This window comes from Aulonocara stuartgranti (assembly GCF_965226115.1).
Source record: "Aulonocara stuartgranti genome assembly, chromosome: 9".
Lineage (NCBI taxonomy): Eukaryota > Metazoa > Chordata > Actinopteri > Cichliformes > Cichlidae > Aulonocara > Aulonocara stuartgranti.
The window spans coordinates 11,227,133-11,248,500 of record NC_138960.1 but is presented as its reverse complement, the minus strand read 5'-3'; the positions used below and the strand labels follow the sequence as shown (position 1 = coordinate 11,248,500).

The following is a 21,368-nucleotide window of genomic DNA, read 5'->3' as shown; positions in this document are numbered from 1 at the left end:
AAAGCACCAGTGCTATTTTTTTAATATGTTAGCGAATTTATATAAAAACCTATACCTGATCAACGTAAGCTGGAGGAGACGGCAGGTAAAAAGAGTATAATCAGTTTCTGAATATCCTTTATCATGGATAACATTAAATTCACTGCAGTAACCATCGGTGCTACGATGAAAGTAGCTGGTGTAATGCTTGGTTTATTTTAAGTCTGTGGGGCTCACAAAAACAGAGGCAGCTGAATTAATCGGCCCTCGTACTGTCACTGGCAGGTGAGGATTAGCCTGGATGTGACCTCCTGCTCTCACAAACACAAGGCTAACAGAGAAATACACTTAATGCAGTTCAAACATATTTATTTATTAAAACTCAGTCAAATAATATAAACTGTCAACATTATTGTCACCATGCTTCTTACTGACTGATAATCTCAGGCAGGCTTCCACGCCTACAGTGGGAAAAATGACCGATTATACTGTATAAAAACCATATGAACGAAGTACATACATAGCAGTGTCCACTAGGGGCAGTAGTTGAGGTACACATGGTCTTGGCTTGTTGTTATTATTAAATTAGACAGAATGACACACAGAGCAGTAAAACTATCATCTGAAAGGTGCTTTCAACAGAAATGAGTTCATTTCCATGAGAGATACATTTTCTTCACTCCAAAAAAGGGGTTATTAAAAAAAAAAACTTTCCATGCTCCTTATTAGTTGGTACTGGAAGTCTGGGGAAAAAATAAAAGACAAGCACAATGACTTTCATGTAATAATCACTTGGGGTGCATTTATTAGGACAGAACGGTGTAGTTACCTTCATTTTGTTGATAAACGTTTTGTTAATGGTCCCGCCGAAAGCGCGCAGCAGTTTGGGTGTGGGGGGTTTGGGTCCGAACAGCGCCAGTCCTTTTTCCTTCTCTTCTTCAACTTTAGCTGCTGCTGGACCTTTGGCCTTTATTAGTTTCCTACAGAGGTACAGAGGTTTGTTTACTACAGCAGCATTTATTATTATCATGTGGAAACTTCATATCTCAGGGATTACATGTGTACTTATGCGTCACACTGACAGGAAGGGGAAGCTCACTGTTCAAAGGTGTCCCAGCCTGATGAACATCACCAACAGCCCTTTTTCTGACGTCCACATAACACTTTTCTTTTCGCTTTGTTTGTAATCGTGCTGTTTTAAAGATCAGGCCTTGAAAATAAAAATAGGTCCACCCACTAACATGTGATTGTTTTCCTTGTGTGTAAAACTACCTGACTGGAATTTTATCTTAAAAATCGCTGCCATTTATACATGTTCACATACTTCCCCCCTCACAGATAGTGTATCATTGGTTTCCAGTAAATAAACCACCAAGTACAGAAGTTATTTCGTGAAATCAGCAGCAAATATTGAGTCAAATCCTTTGACTCACCTGCCCTTTCTGGCCAACACTTTCTGCGACTCCGGGTAATGAACCAAAATATCAAACAGGTCTTTCTTCTCCAGGACAAAGAGGTTGGCGAAGCCGTATGCTTTGACATTAGCTGTGCGCCTGTTCCCTCCATCTTTGGAGGACTGCAAGAGACTAAGAAACAGAAAGAGAAAACATTTCACTGTTCACTGATTGTGATTAATTGCCTCTGATGTTGATTAATTATCAGTATATATTTGTGCGCGTGTATCTGAACTCACCTGATTTCCCCAAAAACACAACCAGCTTTTAGTGTCACAAACACAATGCTGTTGTCGGGTCCTCCCACCACCTGCACCGCTCCACCTTTGATGATGTACATCTCTTTACCGATGTCACCCTACAAATAATTTACACAAATAAATTACTGAAGGGATGTTTTATGTGTATGTGCTTATAAAGGGCATTTTAGCTTTAAAAGAAGCCTGTGGTGGCCTTTTATATACACAGAACTTCTGAGATTAAAGTCATAAATTCAGACCTACAAGAACTCGGACATTCTTTGATATTAAAGTTGTAAATTTTGGAGGAAAAAAAAAGTATTAACCTAATAAAAAATCACTGTCATGGGCTGTTTCCTTTGATCCTGCATTTTGAGTTTCATTCCTTTTTGTATTATGATGTTCTTGTTTGTGCAGTTTAGGCTTCATCCAGTTCTGCTGATATTGAGCTCTGTTTCCCTATCCGGTTGTTCAGTGATGACGCGACGAATCCTACTTCCGGGCCTAAAGTAGTCTGCGTTTAATATGGCTTTTGTGTTGTTAACATGTTTAATGTTATGTATTTTCTTCTATTTAATCTCAAAAAGCTCCTAAAACAGTCAGTGATCACTGTTCACCTCCCTCGGCTTTTATTACCGCTAATCATTTATTTAAGCTCAGTTTTTAAAACCTTAGGATGTAACTACAGCCCAGCCCATGCAGCAGTATATGAATGACTAACCTCGTATTGTGGATGGATTATCTCAGTTGTTCTCCTGGCTGAAGTTTGGTCCTTTTACAGCATCCTGCCATGTGATTACATTTGTTCCTGACCACCGAAAACACTCATGTTAACTTTTATCGAGTGGAAAAAAAGTTAGCTTGTTCATATTATGCTAACATAGCTGTGTCGCTAGCGGTCACGTAGCACATCATTATTAGGGTTGCCAACCGTCCCTTAAAAAACGGAATCGTCCCGTATTTAGAAACAAAAGCACACGTCCCGTGTTGAGCTAATAAGGGACGCACTTTGTCCCGTAATACAGTGAGAATCAAAAGTAGTCTATAAATGTTAATGGAATTAACGCTTTGTTTGAAAGCATAACTCCCAGCCCCTCTCCTGCTTTGTGACCAATGAGCTGACAGCACACTTATGACAATTCAGATTACCGCTCATCTCATTGGTCGAGGAAAGGTCGCTTGCGGAGAAAATACCGGAAGACAACAGATGACCACAACAAGAAGCATGGCCAACAGGGAAACAAACGCCGACACTGCGGTCTCGGACGACAGTACACCTAAAGCTGGGCAGACACTGTGTGATTTTTTCAGTCGCGTTATTCAGCTCCTGCTCAAACTGCACGATTGACTCGCAGGGGTTAGAAGTTGGTAGGTCACGATGCAGGGTCTCACACTATACCACCCGATGCTCTGATGCGACCCGAGTGCTCACACTGTGCCTCCATAACATGAAGGTTATAACAGAAAATCTGTCGCTCTGTCTTTCACTCACACAGACACACAAACCACCACCATCAACTTTGCTAAATTGCTAATGAAAAACATGATCAGGCAGCTGTGATTGAGCAGCAGTGTAAATCCAACTATTTTCACGGTTGTTGTGGTCGTGATAATTTTGTGATGCCACATCGAAAAGGCTCGGATGAGCTTTCCGAAGTTCTACAAGTTGTGCCTCCATCGCTTGTGTCCAGATCACACGCTGCACAGCCGTGCTGCTCCGTCTTTTTCACCGACGTTTACGTGTTTGCGCGTGAGCAGTGTGAGCGGCTCACGAGCGATTGATGATCGGGAGCTGCTCGAGGTGTTAATCGCTTCTCGTTACCCCACGTATACTACACGATGCACGATGAAGGCCAAAATTGGGCCGATCACCAAATCGGTCGCACGACTCAAAAATCGTCTCAAAATGGGCCAAAAATCGCACAGTGTAAGCCCAGCGTTAGAGCAGCAATGTTTGTTCGCTCAGAGAAAGAAAAAAAGGCTGCAAAAGTACAGGGAGGACTGGGAAAAGGGAAACACCTGGCTGGAAAAGGTCACCATAACACCTATAAAGCGCACTGCACTGTGTGCCGGCGCACTTTTTCCATAGGCATGCTTCTAATGGTGGGCACATGAAGAACATGAGGGGCGTGAAAGCTCAGGGAACCCTTAACCAATTTCTTGTCCACCAGGCCACGGCAGAAGCAGATATGGTATGTAAACACTGGTTTGTTTTTTAAACCCTCTGGTTAAGGTTAATATGGGCATGTGCAGTGAATATCAGCGCTATGTGGCCAGAAGTGTGATAATATAATTTATTTTGTGTAATAAACAACTGCAAGGATAGATGATTACAACAAATAGATGACTAATACATAAAAGTAATACATAGATGAATAATGATGATGAGTTATGATGCGTAATCATGGGAACAAGTGGGTTTACAAACAGGAGCAGCTGATTAGCATTAGAAAAGCTGAAATAATACCTCAACTGAAGCCAATTGTACTAAATGCACTAAATGTGCACTGTTACAAGAATATTTTTCGTTCTATTGCTTTCTATTAATTTATATAATTTTAAGTTAAGCAGGACAGAGTTCTTTTAAAGAAAGATTTACTTATATTCTCAAAAGCTAAGCATGACAGGCTTCTGTTTAAGAAAGAGACCTGTTTTACTGTGTTAATGTTGTCATTTTGAGCTAAAAATAAATGGCTAAATGATCATTTGTTTCCCATATGGTCATATCACAAAGAATATGCATCTGCTTAAATCAAATTCAAGTCAAATGGTTAAAAAATAATTTCACACACACAAAAAAGAGCTACCACACTGGGAAGGGTGAAGACAACTGGGTTGCCCGGCCCTGGCCACGAGGTGTCCCTTATTTATTTTTCAGGGAGTTGGCAACCCTAATCATTATATACCAGCTAGCCAAACTTCAGTGACCCTACAAATGTCACTGCTGTTTAGTTTTCTGTCTTCATTTATGTTGGAAGTGATAACAGAGCTGTACGTTTTAATTTGTTTCCAAAACCCGCAGTCAGGACATGCTATATTGTATTTAGATAGAAGCTAGCGAGCTAACTTCCTGCTAACTTCTAACTCCGTTAAATGTCATAAATGTCCGTTTTCATGGATGCCTGGATGTTAAACTCAATTGTTACACCTGGTAGAGCAGAACGCTGATCATTTTATTAAAGATGAAAGACTTTAGACAGTTTTTCAACTCTCAGTAATGCCACAGTGATCGTTTGATATATGGACCTGCAGCGGAGTTTAGACCCAGACACGGCTAGTGACGTCAGACTGAACAACCGGATAGTTTTGCTCCAAGTGTCTGCATTTGGGTCATCCTACTGTCACCACGCGGTCTGCCAGCGCAGACCCTGACAATGAACTATTTTATAAGATTATAAAGTCATTTTTCCAAATTTAAAAGTAAAATATGCAACGCTGTCTGAGGTTTTATCATAATTATGAATTTTAGAGAAACAAAACTTGGATATTTTTGACGTTCAAGTGGTAAAAAAATAAGTTAGCTAAAAATGTACTCGACAATGGAGGATATGCAGTTGTAACTAATGTAAAAATCTGTCATCACAATGAAATAAGTGTGTTTTCCTCTGCCTCTTTACAGTCTGTATGCTTGTCATCATATGGTGAATCAGGGCTAAAATGAGTATCTCCTTATTGCCAAGTTTGATTACACAACATCAGTTTATCCTCCCCAGCACATTTTTACTTTTTTGTATTTAATGTCCTTCAATTGTTGGCATAAAATGATGATAAACTTTTAAAAAATTAAGTAATTTGTTGTGTTTCATTCACATTTGAAGTTGACGATGATTGTGTAAGACTTAACACACCTTCTTCACAACAAAGTCTCCGGGCAGATAAATGATCGACTTGAGCCTCAGCAACATGTCCACTAACATCTGCTGGTCACAGCCCTGTGGAAACATATGAAGATATTTAACTGACCAACCATCTCCCAGTCTCCCAGTTACTGTCTGGGCTATATATTTATTTTTTCTAATGAGTGTGCACCTTGAAAAGATCAATCTTCTGGAAGGTCGCCAGGTTGATGTCCACAGCAATGGCTGTTCTCATCACTAGAGGCATCTTGTCCAGCAGCTCGGACTCATCTGAAAACACGGAGATGAAGAATTATTATTTAATTCAGTGTTAAAACTTTCTGCACCTGGCACAATAGTAGGACTGACGTCTGATTTGTGTCCTATAATTAAAGCGTTTCTCACACACTCTTAAAGACTGAAATGAAGATTTTATCCAGTGACTACTGACCCAGCATGCCCTGAGCGTCCCAGGTGTAGGTGTACCAGGTGCGGACTCGGTTCTGTATCAAAGACGGGATGTGATTGGTCACCATGTACTCCACAGTGTTGTCCATGGAAGAACGGAAGTAAGTCTGTCCTGCTGTCGCTGCACCAATGACATCTCTCATCTGAGACATTATGATGATAAGAAGAAAACCTTTGTTTAAACTAAATAAATACTCCTCTCACTTAGACAGTAGAATGAATGTGCTTTTGTTGTTTTTGACAGTCAAGACATCACAGGGAACCAGTGAAATACTATAGACAGAGTAACGGATACTGGAGTATTGCAGGTTTATTCATCTATCTACATAAACAGGACAAGTGGGGGAGAATAAGAGACAATCGTTTACTACTACTAGTACTACTTGCAGTTAATGATGCTAAAAGGATGCTAATCAGGACTCCAGATGAAGTAAGGATGCTGGGGGCTGTGACTCATGCTATGGGGCAGAGTGTCCTCTGTATTACCTGTCCAATCAAACTGGAGAACACAAAGACGCCCAAGAAAAAATTAGTCATCTGAAAGGTAATCTCAAAGACGGTTTCGGGTTCATTAAGACCCCCGATGTTGATCAGACTGCGGACAGCAAAGTAGTAACAACGCAGGTACCTGTGGAGAGTTTTGGGGGGGGGGGGGGGGTGTCAGAGAGGGGTGTCATAAACTGTATTGGATGTTTTGGGGTCGTGTGGGGGAAAATGGAGTTTGTTTCTTTGTTTTGCATAAAATGGCAGTGGTGGGTTCTGGGCACGTTTGAGCGATTTCCTTGATGTCTTGCTGAAATTGCTTTAGCTTCCTAAAGAGAAAAAAATATTAAAAGAAAAGAGAAAGTAAAATAACAAAAATGCTACGAGAAAGAAGCTACCTGGCCAAGCATGGTGGACATAAAGAATGCCCCGAAAAGGTAGTTGGTCATCTGAAAGATCAGCCCGAATGTGGTGTCAGGAGTTGGTAACTCGGCGATCAGTAGCAGGGACTTCTCGGCATAGAAGAAGCAGCTGAGGTAACTGCAGCCACAGCATCAGCAGCAAACATGGGACATATGAAAGATTTTGACTGGATGCTTTGTGAGCTGGAACTCATAACTCTGTGCAATAAACCAGAGACTTTTTTTTAGGTAATTTTGTTTCTCTGCTATAACCTTTTGTTATGCATTGCTAACATTATCCCCCTATGTGCTCATTTTCTACCTTTCTGTATCATGTTGGTGAGTGAACATGTTTAATATGGTCATTTGTGAGTACAGATGTTCCCCTAGCCACTGTTTTCAAACCATCAGCCAATCATTAGAAAGTTGCACAGAGGGAGGGAAGAAAAAACAGTTTGTTGTAACTGTGACTCGTGCACAGTGTTGGGGAGTAACAGAATACATGTACCGCCGTTACGTATTTAAAATACAAAATATGAGTAACTGTATTCCATTACAGTTACCGTTTAAAAAGGTGGTATTCAGAATACAGTTACTTTGCTGAAATAAAGGGATTACACGGCGGTATTTTCCTGTTTGATATGTTCGCCTATGCTCTCTCTATTTTGGGTTTCCCTGCCGGTGGAAACCCAAACAAAACACGCATTAAGAGGCTCAAATGCCTGTGTCTCAATCTCGCGTCTCATAATGATGTGAAGAAATATTTTAAAAAATGATTTAATATGAAGGCAATAGGCAGAATGCTACAGGCATAGCCCTAAAGAATGTAGCCTGATGGGCAGTGCAGTCCGTGCTGCAGGGAGAATGGACTGCCATACCCGTTATGTGTCTGTGAGCGAGGGAGGGAGAAAAAGGAAAAGTACAAGATGTCATCGAGCAGAAACGGGAGCTGGAAGCATGTAAATATAATAATAACCACTGCAGCCAAGAAGAGAGCCTGGCGAGCCCAGTTGTAAGTAAGCTATTAAGACTCGACTGTACACTGTGTTTGTGTTTTCCTCCGAAACAATAAATTCGGTTGGAGCAGCCTTTCAACGCCTCTCTCTGTCTCTCGCTAGCAACGTTGACCCAGACAACAAAGTAAAGCCAGTTTTCAACTACGAGCACAACACGAACCCAACGTATTAGCCAGAGGTCCCTTTATGGTTTTACGCCTTTACGGTTCAGAGCCGCGGACCTGTTTTATATACGCGGAATAGTTTTCTATACGAGATCGCTGCAAAAAGCGCAGTTACCTAATGTCCACCCTCCCTGTTACTCATTTTATATTTAGATTTAAAAATCTAGTTGGTATTGGTATGGCGAGTAACCTTCAGTAATAGTAATAAATCACACAGCAATAGTACATTCATGTAGTTGTAAAAAAGCATGATAATATATTAAGTAATCCAAAGTATTCAGAATACGTTACTCTCATTGAGTAATGTAACGGAATACGTTACAAAAACATTTTGGGGCATGTATTCTGTAATCTGTAGTGGAATACATTTTAAAAGTAACCTTCCCAACACTGCTCGTGCAAAAGCTGCTCTAGCAGAGTCTCAGAATACAGTATGAGCATGCTAGGTCCACATCAAGAGTTGGCAGAAAAAAAGATGAGAAAATCCCTCCAACTCTGGCTGTATAGAAGTGCTGTACTTACGCGCTGCCTAGGCCGGAGTAGACCCATTTAGTTTTACCAATGCCCTGATATTCTGAGGCCACGTAGTAGAAGCAGGCATTAAGGTGGAGCATGAAGAGCAGATAACCAATTGTGCGAATCACTCTAAGAGGGGTAATAAAGAGAGTTATTGATATGGCCACATTTTGACATTTTTGCTATCTCAGTTAATTGCATTGTATACTGGATGGATCAGTGGGTGGATGGATGGACGGATCGGTGGATGGACGGATGGGTTGGTGGATGGATGGATGGATGGATGGACGGACGGATCGGTGGATGGATAGATGGGTTAGTGGATGGATGGATCGGTGGATGGATGAATGGATGGATGGATCAGTGGGTGGATGGATGGATGGATGGATGGATGGATGGATGGACGGATCGGTGGATGGATGGGTTGGTGGATGGATGGATGGATGGATCGGTGGGTGGATGGATGATGGATGGATCGGTGGGTGGATGGACGGATGGGTTGGTGGATGGATGGATGGATGGATGGGTTGGTGGATGGATGGATGGATGGATGGATCGGTGGATGGATGGATGGATCGGTGGATGGATGAATGGATGGACGGATCGGTGGATGGATGGGTTGGTGGATGGATGGATGGATGGATCGGTGGGTGGATGGATGATGGATGGATCGGTGGATGGATGGATGGATCGGTGGGTGGATGGACGGATGGGTTGGTGGATGGATGGATGGATGGATGGGTTGGTGGGTGGATGGATGGATGGGTTGGTGGGTGGATGGATGGATCGGTGGATGGATGGATGGATGGATGGATGGATCGGTGGATGAATGGACGGATGGGTTGGTGGTTGGATGGATCGGTGGATGGATCAGTGGATGGATGGATGGATCGGTGGGTGGGTGGATGGATGGATGGATGGATGGATCGGTGGGTGGATGGATGGATGGGTTGGTGGATGGATGGATGGGTTGGTGGGTGGATGGATGGATCGGTGGGTGGATGGATGATGGATGGATTGGTGGGTGGATGGATGCATGGATGGATGGTCTTACCTCCAGATGTAAGCCTTGGCCATGATGCTCTCTAGACGATCACTGAACTCAAAAAATGTGTCCATCTTGAAAACAGGTGAGGAAATGTGAGCCAGATGAGAGCCAAAGTACATTTAATAGGCGTTGTTTATTGTCTCATTCATCTAAACATTATTTAAGTAGATTTACCTTCAGTAGACGATTGAGTCTGAAGGCAGATTTGAATCCAAATTGGATGTACAACAAGTCAAATGGCAAGACTGACACCACGTCTGCCTGTGAAAGAGACAGACAGCTGTAAGGTCGCTGACTCTAATTAAGTACATAACTTCAAAGCTCAAGGGATTTAAGTGATCATACCAGGAATCTCTCTGAATCTCTGTAGTGCTTCTTTGTCATCACTCTGTCTTTCTGCAAGGGAATAAAAGTGACTTTGTCATTCAGGCCAGTGTTTTTCTCTGTCAGCAGTCAGGATCATTTCCCACTTACAATGATGTCTCCTCCTTTGACGAACTGTTTGCGGGGTTGGGAGATGACAGAGTCCACCAGGTAGATGATGTCAGCCAACACATCCAGGGTGAACCAGTAAGGGATGGAGATCTCAGTGTGGTAGGGGAAGCACAGGCGGGCCGTGATGAACCACGTGTTGTAGTTAAAGGCCACAGTCACCAAGCTTAGCCATGCAATGTAGCGACGGTCCGTGAAAGGGTCTATGGTTTGCCCAAACACAGAGTCCATCAGGTCCTCGAGTGGCTTCAACACAGTGTCCACCACTGACCACATTGCCTCGGATATCCTGGTTCTTATACTCTTCTTCTCCTCCTGCTGTTTGGCCTCTGCTGCCTTTTGTTCTGCTTTCTTTTGCTCATCCTCCTTTTTCTTCTTCTCCTGCTCCTCTTTTTTCTTCTTGTCTGCCTCCTCCTTCTTTATCCGTGCCTCCTCTGCCTGTTGTCTCCTTTCCTCTATGACTCTGTTGTAGTCGTCTTTGCGTAGCAGTGGCGCTGAAAGGATAAAGGGGCTGAGTGAGCAACAGTTAAATATTAAGAATTAGTTTCCTTACTGCCCCATGAAAACAATAACATTTTTTTTTTATTTTTGATTTTATTGATTAGCATTCAAATTCAAATCTCAGTGAAAACAGTGAAAAAAAAAAACAGTGAAAATAGAACAAAAATCTACCATAAAGAAAGAAAGCATGAGACAAGGCTAATCAAAAGGTATTGGCTGAAGCATTTGCTTATTACGCCAACCCTTTTCACAAAATATCTTTTTGTATGCAGCTCCTGTACATAGGGCTTGAAGAAAATAATAAAACAAAGCAAAAACCAAACAAACAAACAAACAACAACAAAAAAAAAAAAACCCAAAGAAAAAAAAACTTTCCACCTTAGATAAGTAACTACATCAAAGCAAAAGAATCAAGAGGTTATTTTTTTTCTCCTTTTTGCTCTTTTCATTCTTGATTTATATATTTTTCTAATACTCTATTTTTAAACATGTTTTTAAACAAGGAAAATGAACTACACCACAGATATTAGAAATATTAGATACATCCACAGATATTAGAAATATTAGAAAATCTGCAGCACTGAATGGTTTTGTGTTGGCACTCACTGACAGGAGGGGTTATCTCAGGGGATGAAGCATACTGATCAGTCACTTTCTCCTTGAAGAGCTGCTTTCTTTCTCTCATCTTCATGATTATGGCTCTGAGGTGCTCATCTGAGTACTTGTTGATGACTATGGGGGGAGGTGGAGGGGGGACTCCCTCCTCTCTGAGGAAGCAAAATAAGAAAGTTGCGCTGTTATTGGCAGTGAGTGAGTTTCTGATGTAGCGAGGATAGAAAAATCATAAAAACTCCTAAAAATTCCTGATGTGAATGAGGAATTTCAACCAATTAAAAAAAAGGAACAAATCAGGAAAAGTTGTGTAATAATCAGAGACTCCACTCGGCATTAATGATTCAACACCTGTTCTACTCCAGCATTTAAAGTTGCCTAGAGGTAAGATTTTACTCTGAAAAATCTGGAACTTTACTTTAACATGCATTAAGAGGTTTTCTGGTCATGTAGCAGTCACATTGTACTGACACACAACACAAAACTATCCACAACACTACACACTACTACACAAGACAACCAGAGATGTAATCCGATTACTTTTTTCAAGTAACAAGTAAAGTAAGGGATTACTATTGCAAAAAAGGTAATTAGATTACTGTTACTTTCCTGTGAGCATGCTGCGTTATTGCGTTACTAAAACCGTGATTTTTTTTTTGCAAGAGTGTCTCATGACAATGACGTAAGTGAGTGCGACGTTTGTGGCAACAGCTGTGTGCAGATCAACAATGGATAATAGCTGTATCCCAAAACGTCGGCTGCATCCTTCGGAGGACCCGGCTTTCGCAGTCTACGTGGGCCGGGTCCTCCGAAGACCGAGAAGGCTGGAAGTGCGAGGCTGTGAAATAGGACGGTCTAGCCTTCAGATTTTCGTCTTTGTCGGTGGAGTTTAACAAACTCGGCCGTCTGCTCCTTGCTATCTAAAATATAACAGGACACTGGCGTAAATTCTCGACTGTCTCACACTTCTTTTTATGACGTTTATTCAGCAGTGTGAAAATCCCGGAGGAACCCACCCGATGGATTAATAAAGTTTTATTTAATCTAATAATCTAATAACTTTGATCTCAGCCAAACCGATTTACTCCGGAACAAATAAAACACAGAAAAAAGGCAAACAATTACATTTTTAAGTTATCCGAGTGACTTACATATTATGTTTAACCCGAGTAGCGAAAGAGCGGGGGTCTGAAAACGATGAAGCCGGGAGTCCGCTGCTCTCACCGGCTCGACCGACGCACTTTTGCAAATATGCGATGTCTTGATAAACCAAGCAGATATTTGAAATGTACACAGCTACTTTCTCGCCTGAAAATATGTTAAAAGTTTATTTTGTGACCCAGAAAGATTAATAAGAGTAATTTTAAAACTTAGTAGTGGCTTAGTAGTAGTGTTGGAAACTGAAATTGGCTGGGCCGTGCTATGAATTCTGGGATATGGTGGGCCACGAAGGACACACCCGACCCTGTCACTACTCGATCCGTACTGGAAATCCGATCGGTACCCCGCATGCGCATGAAGCGCCTTGAGGTGACTTTTGTTGTGATTTGGCGCTATATAAATAAAATTGAATTGAATTGAATTGAATTGAAAAGGTGTCTACTTCCGGTCGAAGCGTTTTACGATAGTTACGGGTCAGAGTATCTGTTAAGATGTTAGGAATAATAAGTATCTCTTAAAATGTTTCCAGTAATGAAGCATTTCAGTACAATGTAGACAAAAACGGAAAATAAAAAGATAGTTACGGATCAGGACTCCCCGATCCTTACTACGCATGTGCAAAGTCGGACCATACAAATCGGGTCTACCTGATCCGTACCGCGCATGTGCAGGGGTTTTCTTCTTCTTCTGTTCGTATGATGGCAGTTTACTCCCCAGTGTAAGAGGATACTGCCACCTGCTGACTGAGCGAATGAACCCTATTGTAAACTGATTTAACGTCATTACAAACGTGTGTTAAATTTGATTTAGTGATAGTTGAGTGTGTTTATGCTTGTCTGTGTGGAGAGGATTGATTGGAATAGCGATGATGATGTCTGCTATCATTGTCAATTGTTAGTAAGCAGTTCATCTGGCTGATGAATCTACATGTGACATATTACAAAGTCTGTATTATTAACTCTGTAATTAGGCGCTATTCTTCTTATTTTACGGCGCTTAACAGATACTCTGACCCGTAAAATGCTATCATAAAATGCTTCGACCGGAAGTAGACACCTTTTGCGCATGCGGGGTACCGATCGGGTTTCCAGTACGGATCGGGTGGTGACAGAGAGTACAGGGAGTGCAGAATTATTAGGCAAATGAGTATTTTGTCCACATCATCCTCTTCATGCATGTTGTCTTACTCCAAGCTGTATAGGCTCGAAAGCCTACTACCAATTAAGCATATTAGGTGATGTGCATCTCTGTAATGAGAAGGGGTGTGGTCTAATGACATCAACACCCTATATCAGGTGTGCATAATTATTAGGCAACTTCCTTTCCTTTGGCAAAATGGGTCAAAAGAAGGACTTGACAGGCTCAGAAAAGTCAAAAATAGTGAGCTATCTTGCAGAGGGATGCAGCAGTCTCAAAATTGCAAAGCTTCTGAAGCGTGATCATCGAACAATCAAGCGTTTCATTCAAAATAGTCAACAGGGTCGCAAGAAGCGTGTGGAAAAACCAAGGTGCAAAATAACTGCCCATGAACTGAGAAAAGTCAAGCGTGCAGCTGCCAAGATGCCACTTGCCACCAGTTTGGCCATATTTCAGAGCTGCAACATCACTGGAGTGCCCAAAAGCACAAGGTGTGCAATACTCAGAGACATGGCCAAGGTAAGAAAGGCTGAAAGACGACCACCACTGAACAAGACACACAAGCTGAAACGTCAAGACTGGGCCAAGAAATATCTCAAGACTGATTTTTCTAAGGTTTTATGGACTGATGAAATGAGAGTGAGTCTTGATGGGCCAGATGGATGGGCCCGTGGCTGGATTGGTAAAGGGCAGAGAGCTCCAGTCCGACTCAGACGCCAGCAAGGTGGAGGTGGAGTACTGGTTTGGGCTGGTATCATCAAAGATGAGCTTGTGGGGCCTTTTCGGGTTGAGGATGGAGTCAAGCTCAACTCCCAGTCCTACTGCCAGTTTCTGGAAGACACCTTCTTCAAGCAGTGGTACAGGAAGAAGTCTGCATCCTTCAAGAAAAACATGATTTTCATGCAGGACAATGCTCCATCACACGCGTCCAAGTACTCCACAGCGTGGCTGGCAAGAAAGGGTATAAAAGAAGGAAAACTGATGACATGGCCTCCTTGTTCACCTGATCTGAACCCCATTGAGAACCTGTGGTCCATCATCAAATGTGAGATTTACAAGGAGGGAAAACAGTACACCTCTCTGAACAGTGTCTGGGAGGCTGTGGTTGCTGCTGCACGCAATGTTGATGGTGAACAGATCAAAACACTGACAGAATCCATGGATGGCAGGCTTTTGAGTGTCCTTGCAAAGAAAGGTGGTTATATTGGTCGCTGATTTGTTTTTGTTTTGTTTTTGAATGTCAGAAATGTATATTTGTGAATGTGGAGATGTTATATTGGTTTCACTGGTAAAAATAAATAATTGAAATGGGTATACATTTGTTTTTTGTTAAGTTGCCTAATAATTATGCACAGTAATAGTCACCTGCACACACAGATATCCCCCTAAAATAGCTAAAACTAAAAACAAACTAAAAACTACTTCCAAAAACATTCAGCTTTGATATTAATGAGTTTTTTGGGTTCATTGAGAACATGGTTGTTGTTCAATAATAACATTATTCCTCAAGAATACAACTTGCCTAATAATTCTGCACTCCCTGTAATATGACCGTGCAGCGTTTAAAGCGTGTAAGTACTGACCTTACTTTGAGTTTGATTCTGTAAAAAGTGACAAAAACATTAGGGTCTGCTGTTCACTGCGTGGGAAGAAAACTTCTTTTTACAGTGAAAAAAACCCTAAACTTCCGAGCAAGCGCCGAGTGCGCTGCCACAGGAATGTGAAATTCACAGAGAAACTGCTGGATCCTTCCACTGACATGACGGCTGCGGCACACCTGCACCAGAGCAAACCTCCGCCTGCCCCACTCCTGCTAAACAGGTGAAAATAGAGCAACAGGGCCGCTGAGTTTTTGATTTTATTTATTTTCTGCTGTGTTTTACTTGCATCTATTTGAAAGAGTGAGTGTAAACATAAAAACCTATTTTATTTTATGTGCTGGAATGTGCAGAAAATAGGTTTAAATGTTAAACAATTTTTTTCCAGTCAGAGAATGTTGCATATACTTTAATTTTTGGTTGATGCATAAAGTTAAAAGATTAAAACTAATAAAACAAGTTTTAAAAAGAGACTTTTTCATTTGATTACATTTTATATAATGGATGATGCAGAAAAAGTAGAATTGGGCTGAAAGATCTATTGCTTTATTACCTATTTAGGGGATAAATTATGTTTTTAAAAAGTAACTAAGTAACTAATTACTTTCATAAATAAGTAATTAGTAAAGTAACGGGATTACTTTTGGGGGGAAGTAATCAGTAACTAATTACTGATTACTTTTTCAAGTAACTTGACCAACACTGAAGACAACACATTAACTACGCTCTCTCTCTCTTTTTCTGCTGTCTTTCTTTCTCTCTTTCTCTCTCTCTCTCTTGCTGTCACTCCTAAAACTTCACCCTCTTCCTAAACAAATATAATTTTTTGATTGGTCAGCATGGTACATTTTTCCACCAACACGAACGGGCTGTTTTTTGTTTAGTTTTTTAATTTTTTGGTCATAAGCAGAGAGTGCTTGCTAGCGCTGTCCTTAGACGTTAACGTGACGAAACTATTCAGGAAAAAACGCAGCGTATATATTGTTTATCAGGATTCTGGTTTTACGTGGCCTATCTGCACAATTTAAAAACTGGTATATATCACCCTGTTGCTTTGTCATCTTTAAGTGGTCACGTGATTAACTTACCACGACTACTTTATTCTTCCTCAGTCAAACAGCAGCACTCATGCAATTGTTTTGCCCCCCTGAGCTCCAGGTGTTGTGCCAAAAAGTGATCGTCTGCCAGAAAGTGATTGCCGTCCGCGAGAGCGCTCGCAGCTGCTTAAAGCTGTAGCGCCCAGATTACTTACGTAGACAGCTACTTCCGTGCAACTGATATAAGGTGCAGTAAGCTGAACACAGCTTCAACTGTCTGTTTGTTGAAAAATAGTAACACAACCGCGCCGCATTTTCTTGTTAGTAATAATAATGGATTGGATTTATATAGCGCTTTTCAAGGCACCCAAAGCGCTTTACAATACCACTATTCATTCACTCTCACATTCACACACTGGTGGAGGCAGCTACAGTTGTAGCCACAGCTGCCCTGGGGTAGACTGACAGAAGCGAGGCTGCCATATCGCGCCATCGGCCCCTCTGGCCAACACCAGTAGGCGGTAGGGTAAAGTGTCTTGCCCAAGGACACAACGACCAGGACAGAGAGCCCAGGGATCGAATCGGCAACCTTCCGGTTACAGATATGCTTCCCAACCCCCTGAGCCACGGTCGCCCCTTAAAGTAGTAACAGTAACTGCGTTGTAACGATAGGAATAGTAATTAGTTAGATTACTCGTTACTGAAAAAAGTAACGCCGTTACTTGTAACTCCGTTATTGCCATCACTGATAAAGTATAATACACATTTAAGGTATATAAATGTAGAAATATTTGATTCAGTGCATTGCGACCATCCTCAGTGTTTATTTCAGTTTACAATCGTTCCCTTTTCATTCAGGACCCAGCTCAGTACCTGTGATTTGAAACGCTAAAAAGAGTGAATCACAGAGAGAAATAACTTGTGACATAAGAAGGATCACATTACACGGATAAATGCAATCAGCCAAGTGGTGCTCACTGCAGAGCCAAATGGATGGAGTCCAGCTTCACCTGTTTGTGGTTAAGGTTAGGGCACTTTGGGTCAGGGAGGACAGATCTAGAGGTCAGGCCAGGCTAGGCCAATAGCGGTCTTCCACTTCGGCCCGAGCTGTGAGAATGATGGATGCTCTCCCTCTAGTGGATAAAATTCTGTAGTGCCTTTGACAGAACAATACACCATGTTTAAACTGACACATCCAACATGCTGAGATCAGGCCCTGCAGTCAAATTAAAGTCAGTACATTTTCACACTTAATTGTCAGGTTGTTTTTCCATCGTTTCTTTCATTGTTTTCAGTGTGTAAATGGTACACTGTGCTGGGTTGGAGTACCGCCCCTGGTTTGTGGAAACTAAATGAAAGAAAGTTAAAGAAAGTGAGCCAACGCCGTGGTGACACCGGTTCTGGTAGGAAGCCTTTGCAGACTTAATCAACCCTAAAGGCGATGCAGCATTTCATCTCACTAATATGCCTCATAAAAGAAGAAGGACACATACTTGGGCGGTTTATATATGAGAAGGACACAGAGTAAACCACACACACTTCAGGTTTTGTGTAGCACTGGCAGTAAAAACTCCCAGTCTAGCTCTTCTGTAGAGTACCTCAGGATCCCCTCTGAGCTCTGACACTATTTATTCCACACATTACTTAAGCTGCTGGCTGACACTGACCCCACCACCACCACCACACACACACACACACACACACACACACACACACACACACACACACACACACACACACACACACACGCTACCTGTCCTCCACCTGGAGCCTCTGGCTCTTGCCACCATTGTTGTGTCATATATATCATATCCTCGTTGAAATCCAACCTGTGCTTAGAACTACGAGGATCAGCCGTTGCTGCCTCTACCTGTCGCCTTCATAGTGTTTATTGAGGGACCAGAAGCAGCTCTGGTGAGCTCCTTAAAACCTAAAGAACTGAAAATCTTTTAATCCACTTTCAGGCCATCCCTCTTTTAATATGCATGTTGCTCCAGCGGGTAAAGATCTCACATGCTGCGCTTATCTCCCCGGGCACCCTCCCTCCCTCTCCGCCCTCTTGCCAGGGAATCTGATTAATTAGCGTCCTTGGGGTGATTACTTTGATATAGGTTTGTGGTGTCACTTGGCAGGTGTGTGTTTGCAGTGAGCTAAAGTGGAGTTTGGAGGCTGGGCTGATATTCTGAGGATAAACACACTGTAACTAATCTCTGTAAACGCTTTTGACTGTCGGTGCACCCGCTTTCAAATGAAATGTACCTGGAAAAAATTAGGTAGAAGAAACAACACTGCAAGCGCATGTCTTACCCCTCAGCTCCAGCTTGATCGGGGTTTGGTGGAGGAGCTGGAGCCGCGGCTGGAGCTGGGGCAGGAGCTGGTGCCGAAGCTGGTGCCGGGGCCGCTGATGGTGCTGGTTCAGGGGCTGGGGGTGGTGCCGGTGATGGAGCTGATTCTAAGAAAGGGGAAAAAAAATCCTACGTTTATTTTGGCTTTTCAAGATTGTTAGAAATGGTCCTCACCTCCTGGAAGAAGAATAAAAAAATGTTTGATCTTACCTAATTATTTATTTTGCATCGTTTGTTTTCCTGTAAAGCATTTCTTTTAGACATCTTTATAAAAATATTACACATTTAGAAATATAACCGTAACAATACATTAGATTAAGTTTTATATTTATAATGGTTTCTGTTTTCCCATTTATTTCTTTTAATTGCTAATTTCCTCATCATTGTATTATGTGTTTTCCTTATAGTCCCTTTAGTCTTATAACTGCATGTCATCCATCTGTGAAGCAACTACGAACTGTAAATGTGTTCATCCTTTTTTTGGCATCTTTGCTGCACTGGTTATGTGAAACCATTTTTATTTAGTTCATCATCTATTAAAGATTCCTGTAACATCTGTAAAAGAGAGAGACAAGACGCTGAATATGACATTTGAGGGGTTGATTATTCGCTGGCCGTGTTTCTGTCCGGCTTTCAGACACATTAGGCAACCGTGGGATCAGCAGAATGAAGTAACAGAACCTGGATGGATGATGGAGACAAACCTGATGTTATTCACTCCGGCTCCAAAAGGCCATTCAAACTTTCAGCAACACAATCAACAAATCAGTGAAATTCCATTTCTTGTCGAGCTCAGCAGTCGAGGAAACTCAACTAAAATGGAAACGGTCAGCAGGCGCGAGAGAAGTCGTCCAAGGCTGAACGTTTCATATTGGACATTTGTCCAAAGGCTTTCTCTTATTTTGGTCCCTTTTTGTCACTCGTTTGACTGTTTGCGCTTTATAACTATGACTATAACTATTATAACTACAGCTTTATACAAATAACAAGAATAAACAGAATAATACACGAGGCTGACTGAAGTGTGGAGGTGTTTCAGTAACACTGTGTTTCACTGCAGTATCTAATTAGCAAATACATTTGTAAAGAAGCTTATTATACAGTAAAACGTTACATACTTATTTCCCTTGTAATGGCATAAACAAGTGTTGTATTTATGTGGATGGATATTGGTGGATTTAGATGTGGGTGTTTGGCCTATTACGTTGATTTGTCAGTTGCATTTGTATTAGTATGTCTTTTAAAAAAAATGATGATGCGTATGTTTCTATTTGCTCGATGACCTGTGCAGGGACAACAAACTGTCATGTTAGATGAATAGTTTTTGTACACAGTCCCTGACAAATAAAGAGGGAAACCAAAATGAAGCGAAATTTAAAATAATCCATATTTTCTCATGTTCCCAACATATTAACAGTCAGTCTTGTTTTAATTTCACAGGATGGGACAAAAAAAAGGAACTGGGTAAACTTTTCAGCCGTTAGAATGACTCACCCTGTGGTTTGTCCACTTTCTTGTCTTCATTCTCCTTCTCAGCTGGCTTCTCCTCCTACACGACAAATCAACATTTTTTTTCTTCACAAAATCTGACGCCTGGCTCCATTTGTCAAACAGTGGCCATTAAGAGTGACGCTTTAATTTCAGTGGCAGTTTTAAAGAATGGTGAATTCAGCGTTTGACAAATGACTGCCTCTCCTGATGGACACTTTTAAAAACAGGCTGCGTTCATGATGAAACAAATTTCAAAGTGCCCGTTTGGGTAATGAGTGATTTCAATGAGGTAGTGAAACAATTTTATTTGGGGTTTTTTTTCTGTTTTGCTGCCAGGGTACAGAGCAGCTGGTTGAATGATAGAGGCAGACGAGACGCCACTGCTCATGTCTGTAACCAGTCAAAAATCTGGTTGACAATAACGATTTATTATAGTTAGTCTAATAACTGAATATACAGGCGGAACACATACCTTGGCTGGAGGTGGAGGTGGAGCTGGGTCAGGGGCTTTGCTAGTAGTCCCAGAGCCCTCTGGCACCTGCGGGCTGCTAAAGAGATCCTTCAACTTTGCAAACATGTCTAAAAACCTACAAGTGCATCAGCCGTCCTGCCTGCTGCTTGTATGAGGGGAGTGTGGCGGGAGGCAAGGATCAAAACGATCCCTCAACTAGCCTGATCCCCTTCACTCCGCCTACCTTTTCTTCTCCACCTGTTTTAATTCAGCGTGTCCTCATAACCAAATTGACCCTAATTGCATTACTGTATTTAGCAGGACTAATACTCTTGCACTGAGCATAGCCCCCACCATCAGCAGTGACATGTCAGCCCATCCCTCAATTGGCTTAGGGGTGACCACTAAAGCAGGGAGGGCTGCTTAGCATGCGTGCGAATGTCTGTGGAGCACACTGTCATTCTTCTTATTGTAAGTGACACACTCTCGAGTCATGATACACTTTAAAAAACTGCCATTCCCGTTGAATGTATCATTGTAAAAGGATGGAAGACAGTGATCAAACAAAGTCCACATCATGGGTTTGAATGACCCAACTAGATATACACCAGCTCACTGAGAGGTCAAAGTGACTCTGTCCTTGTGTCCTTTCACTGAGTTAAAATGTGGTCATGAGTGCGTCATGCCCGCTGCTCTCATTTACTCACTGTAGTACTTTGCTGTCTGAAGCAGGGCAGGAGGGAATCAAACAGGCTGATCCGCTTCTCATACAACCAACTCCAGTCTTGCCGCGGTCTCAGTGCAGGTAATCAGCTCATGTCCATGGCCAGTTTGGAGATGGCTTACGTGTGGACCTGGGAAACATTTTTAGAGCTAAAAACAAAACTAAAAGTTGTTGAGAGCTTCTCTGGGCTAAGTGTGTGTTTAATTTAGTCTGGG

At 41.9% G+C, this 21,368-nt stretch overlaps 1 protein-coding gene across 3 annotated transcripts; it reads right to left on the bottom strand.

The window, feature by feature from the left end:
- Positions 1-315: 315 nt before the first annotated feature.
- Positions 316-20,673, bottom strand: LOC309714487 (cyclic nucleotide-gated channel beta-3-like). Of its 3 annotated transcripts, none has more exons than XM_082546995.1 (17): positions 20,445-20,673; positions 19,982-20,036; positions 18,450-18,594; positions 11,204-11,364; positions 10,079-10,590; positions 9,950-10,000; positions 9,779-9,865; positions 9,611-9,675; positions 8,563-8,685; positions 6,463-6,604; positions 5,960-6,119; positions 5,702-5,799; positions 5,521-5,604; positions 1,673-1,791; positions 1,413-1,565; positions 809-959; positions 316-722 (listed from the first exon to the last, which is right to left on the bottom strand). In XM_082546995.1, exons 1-17 carry the CDS (start codon positions 20,553-20,555, stop codon positions 705-707), a joined length of 2,235 nt encoding a protein of 744 aa, XP_082403121.1. In that variant the 5' UTR covers positions 20,556-20,673; the 3' UTR covers positions 316-704. The 3 variants fall into 3 exon arrangements, 2 of the variants coding, with proteins under 2 accessions (XP_082403121.1, XP_082403122.1); XM_082546996.1 differs by having other exon boundaries at positions 20,451-20,673; XR_014278945.1 differs by lacking the exons at positions 316-722; positions 809-959; positions 1,413-1,565 and adding an exon at positions 2,394-2,480 and having other exon boundaries at positions 1,703-1,791.
- Between the last annotated feature and the right edge of the window lie 695 nt (positions 20,674-21,368).

Bases quoted from the DNA above. Each gene is read 5' to 3' on its own strand.
- LOC309714487 (XM_082546995.1), bottom strand. From the start codon at position 20,555: ATGTTTGCAAAGTTGAAGGATCTCTTTAGCAGCCCGCAGGTGCCAGAG. The intron at 9,676-9,778 runs GTAAATCTACTT...CCTGTTTTCAAG, and splicing joins GACTCAATCGTCTACTGAAG to ATGGACACATTTTTTGAGTT. The intron at 6,120-6,462 runs GTAATACAGAGG...ATAATGTCTCAG, and splicing joins TCTCCAGTTTGATTGGACAG to ATGAGAGATGTCATTGGTGC.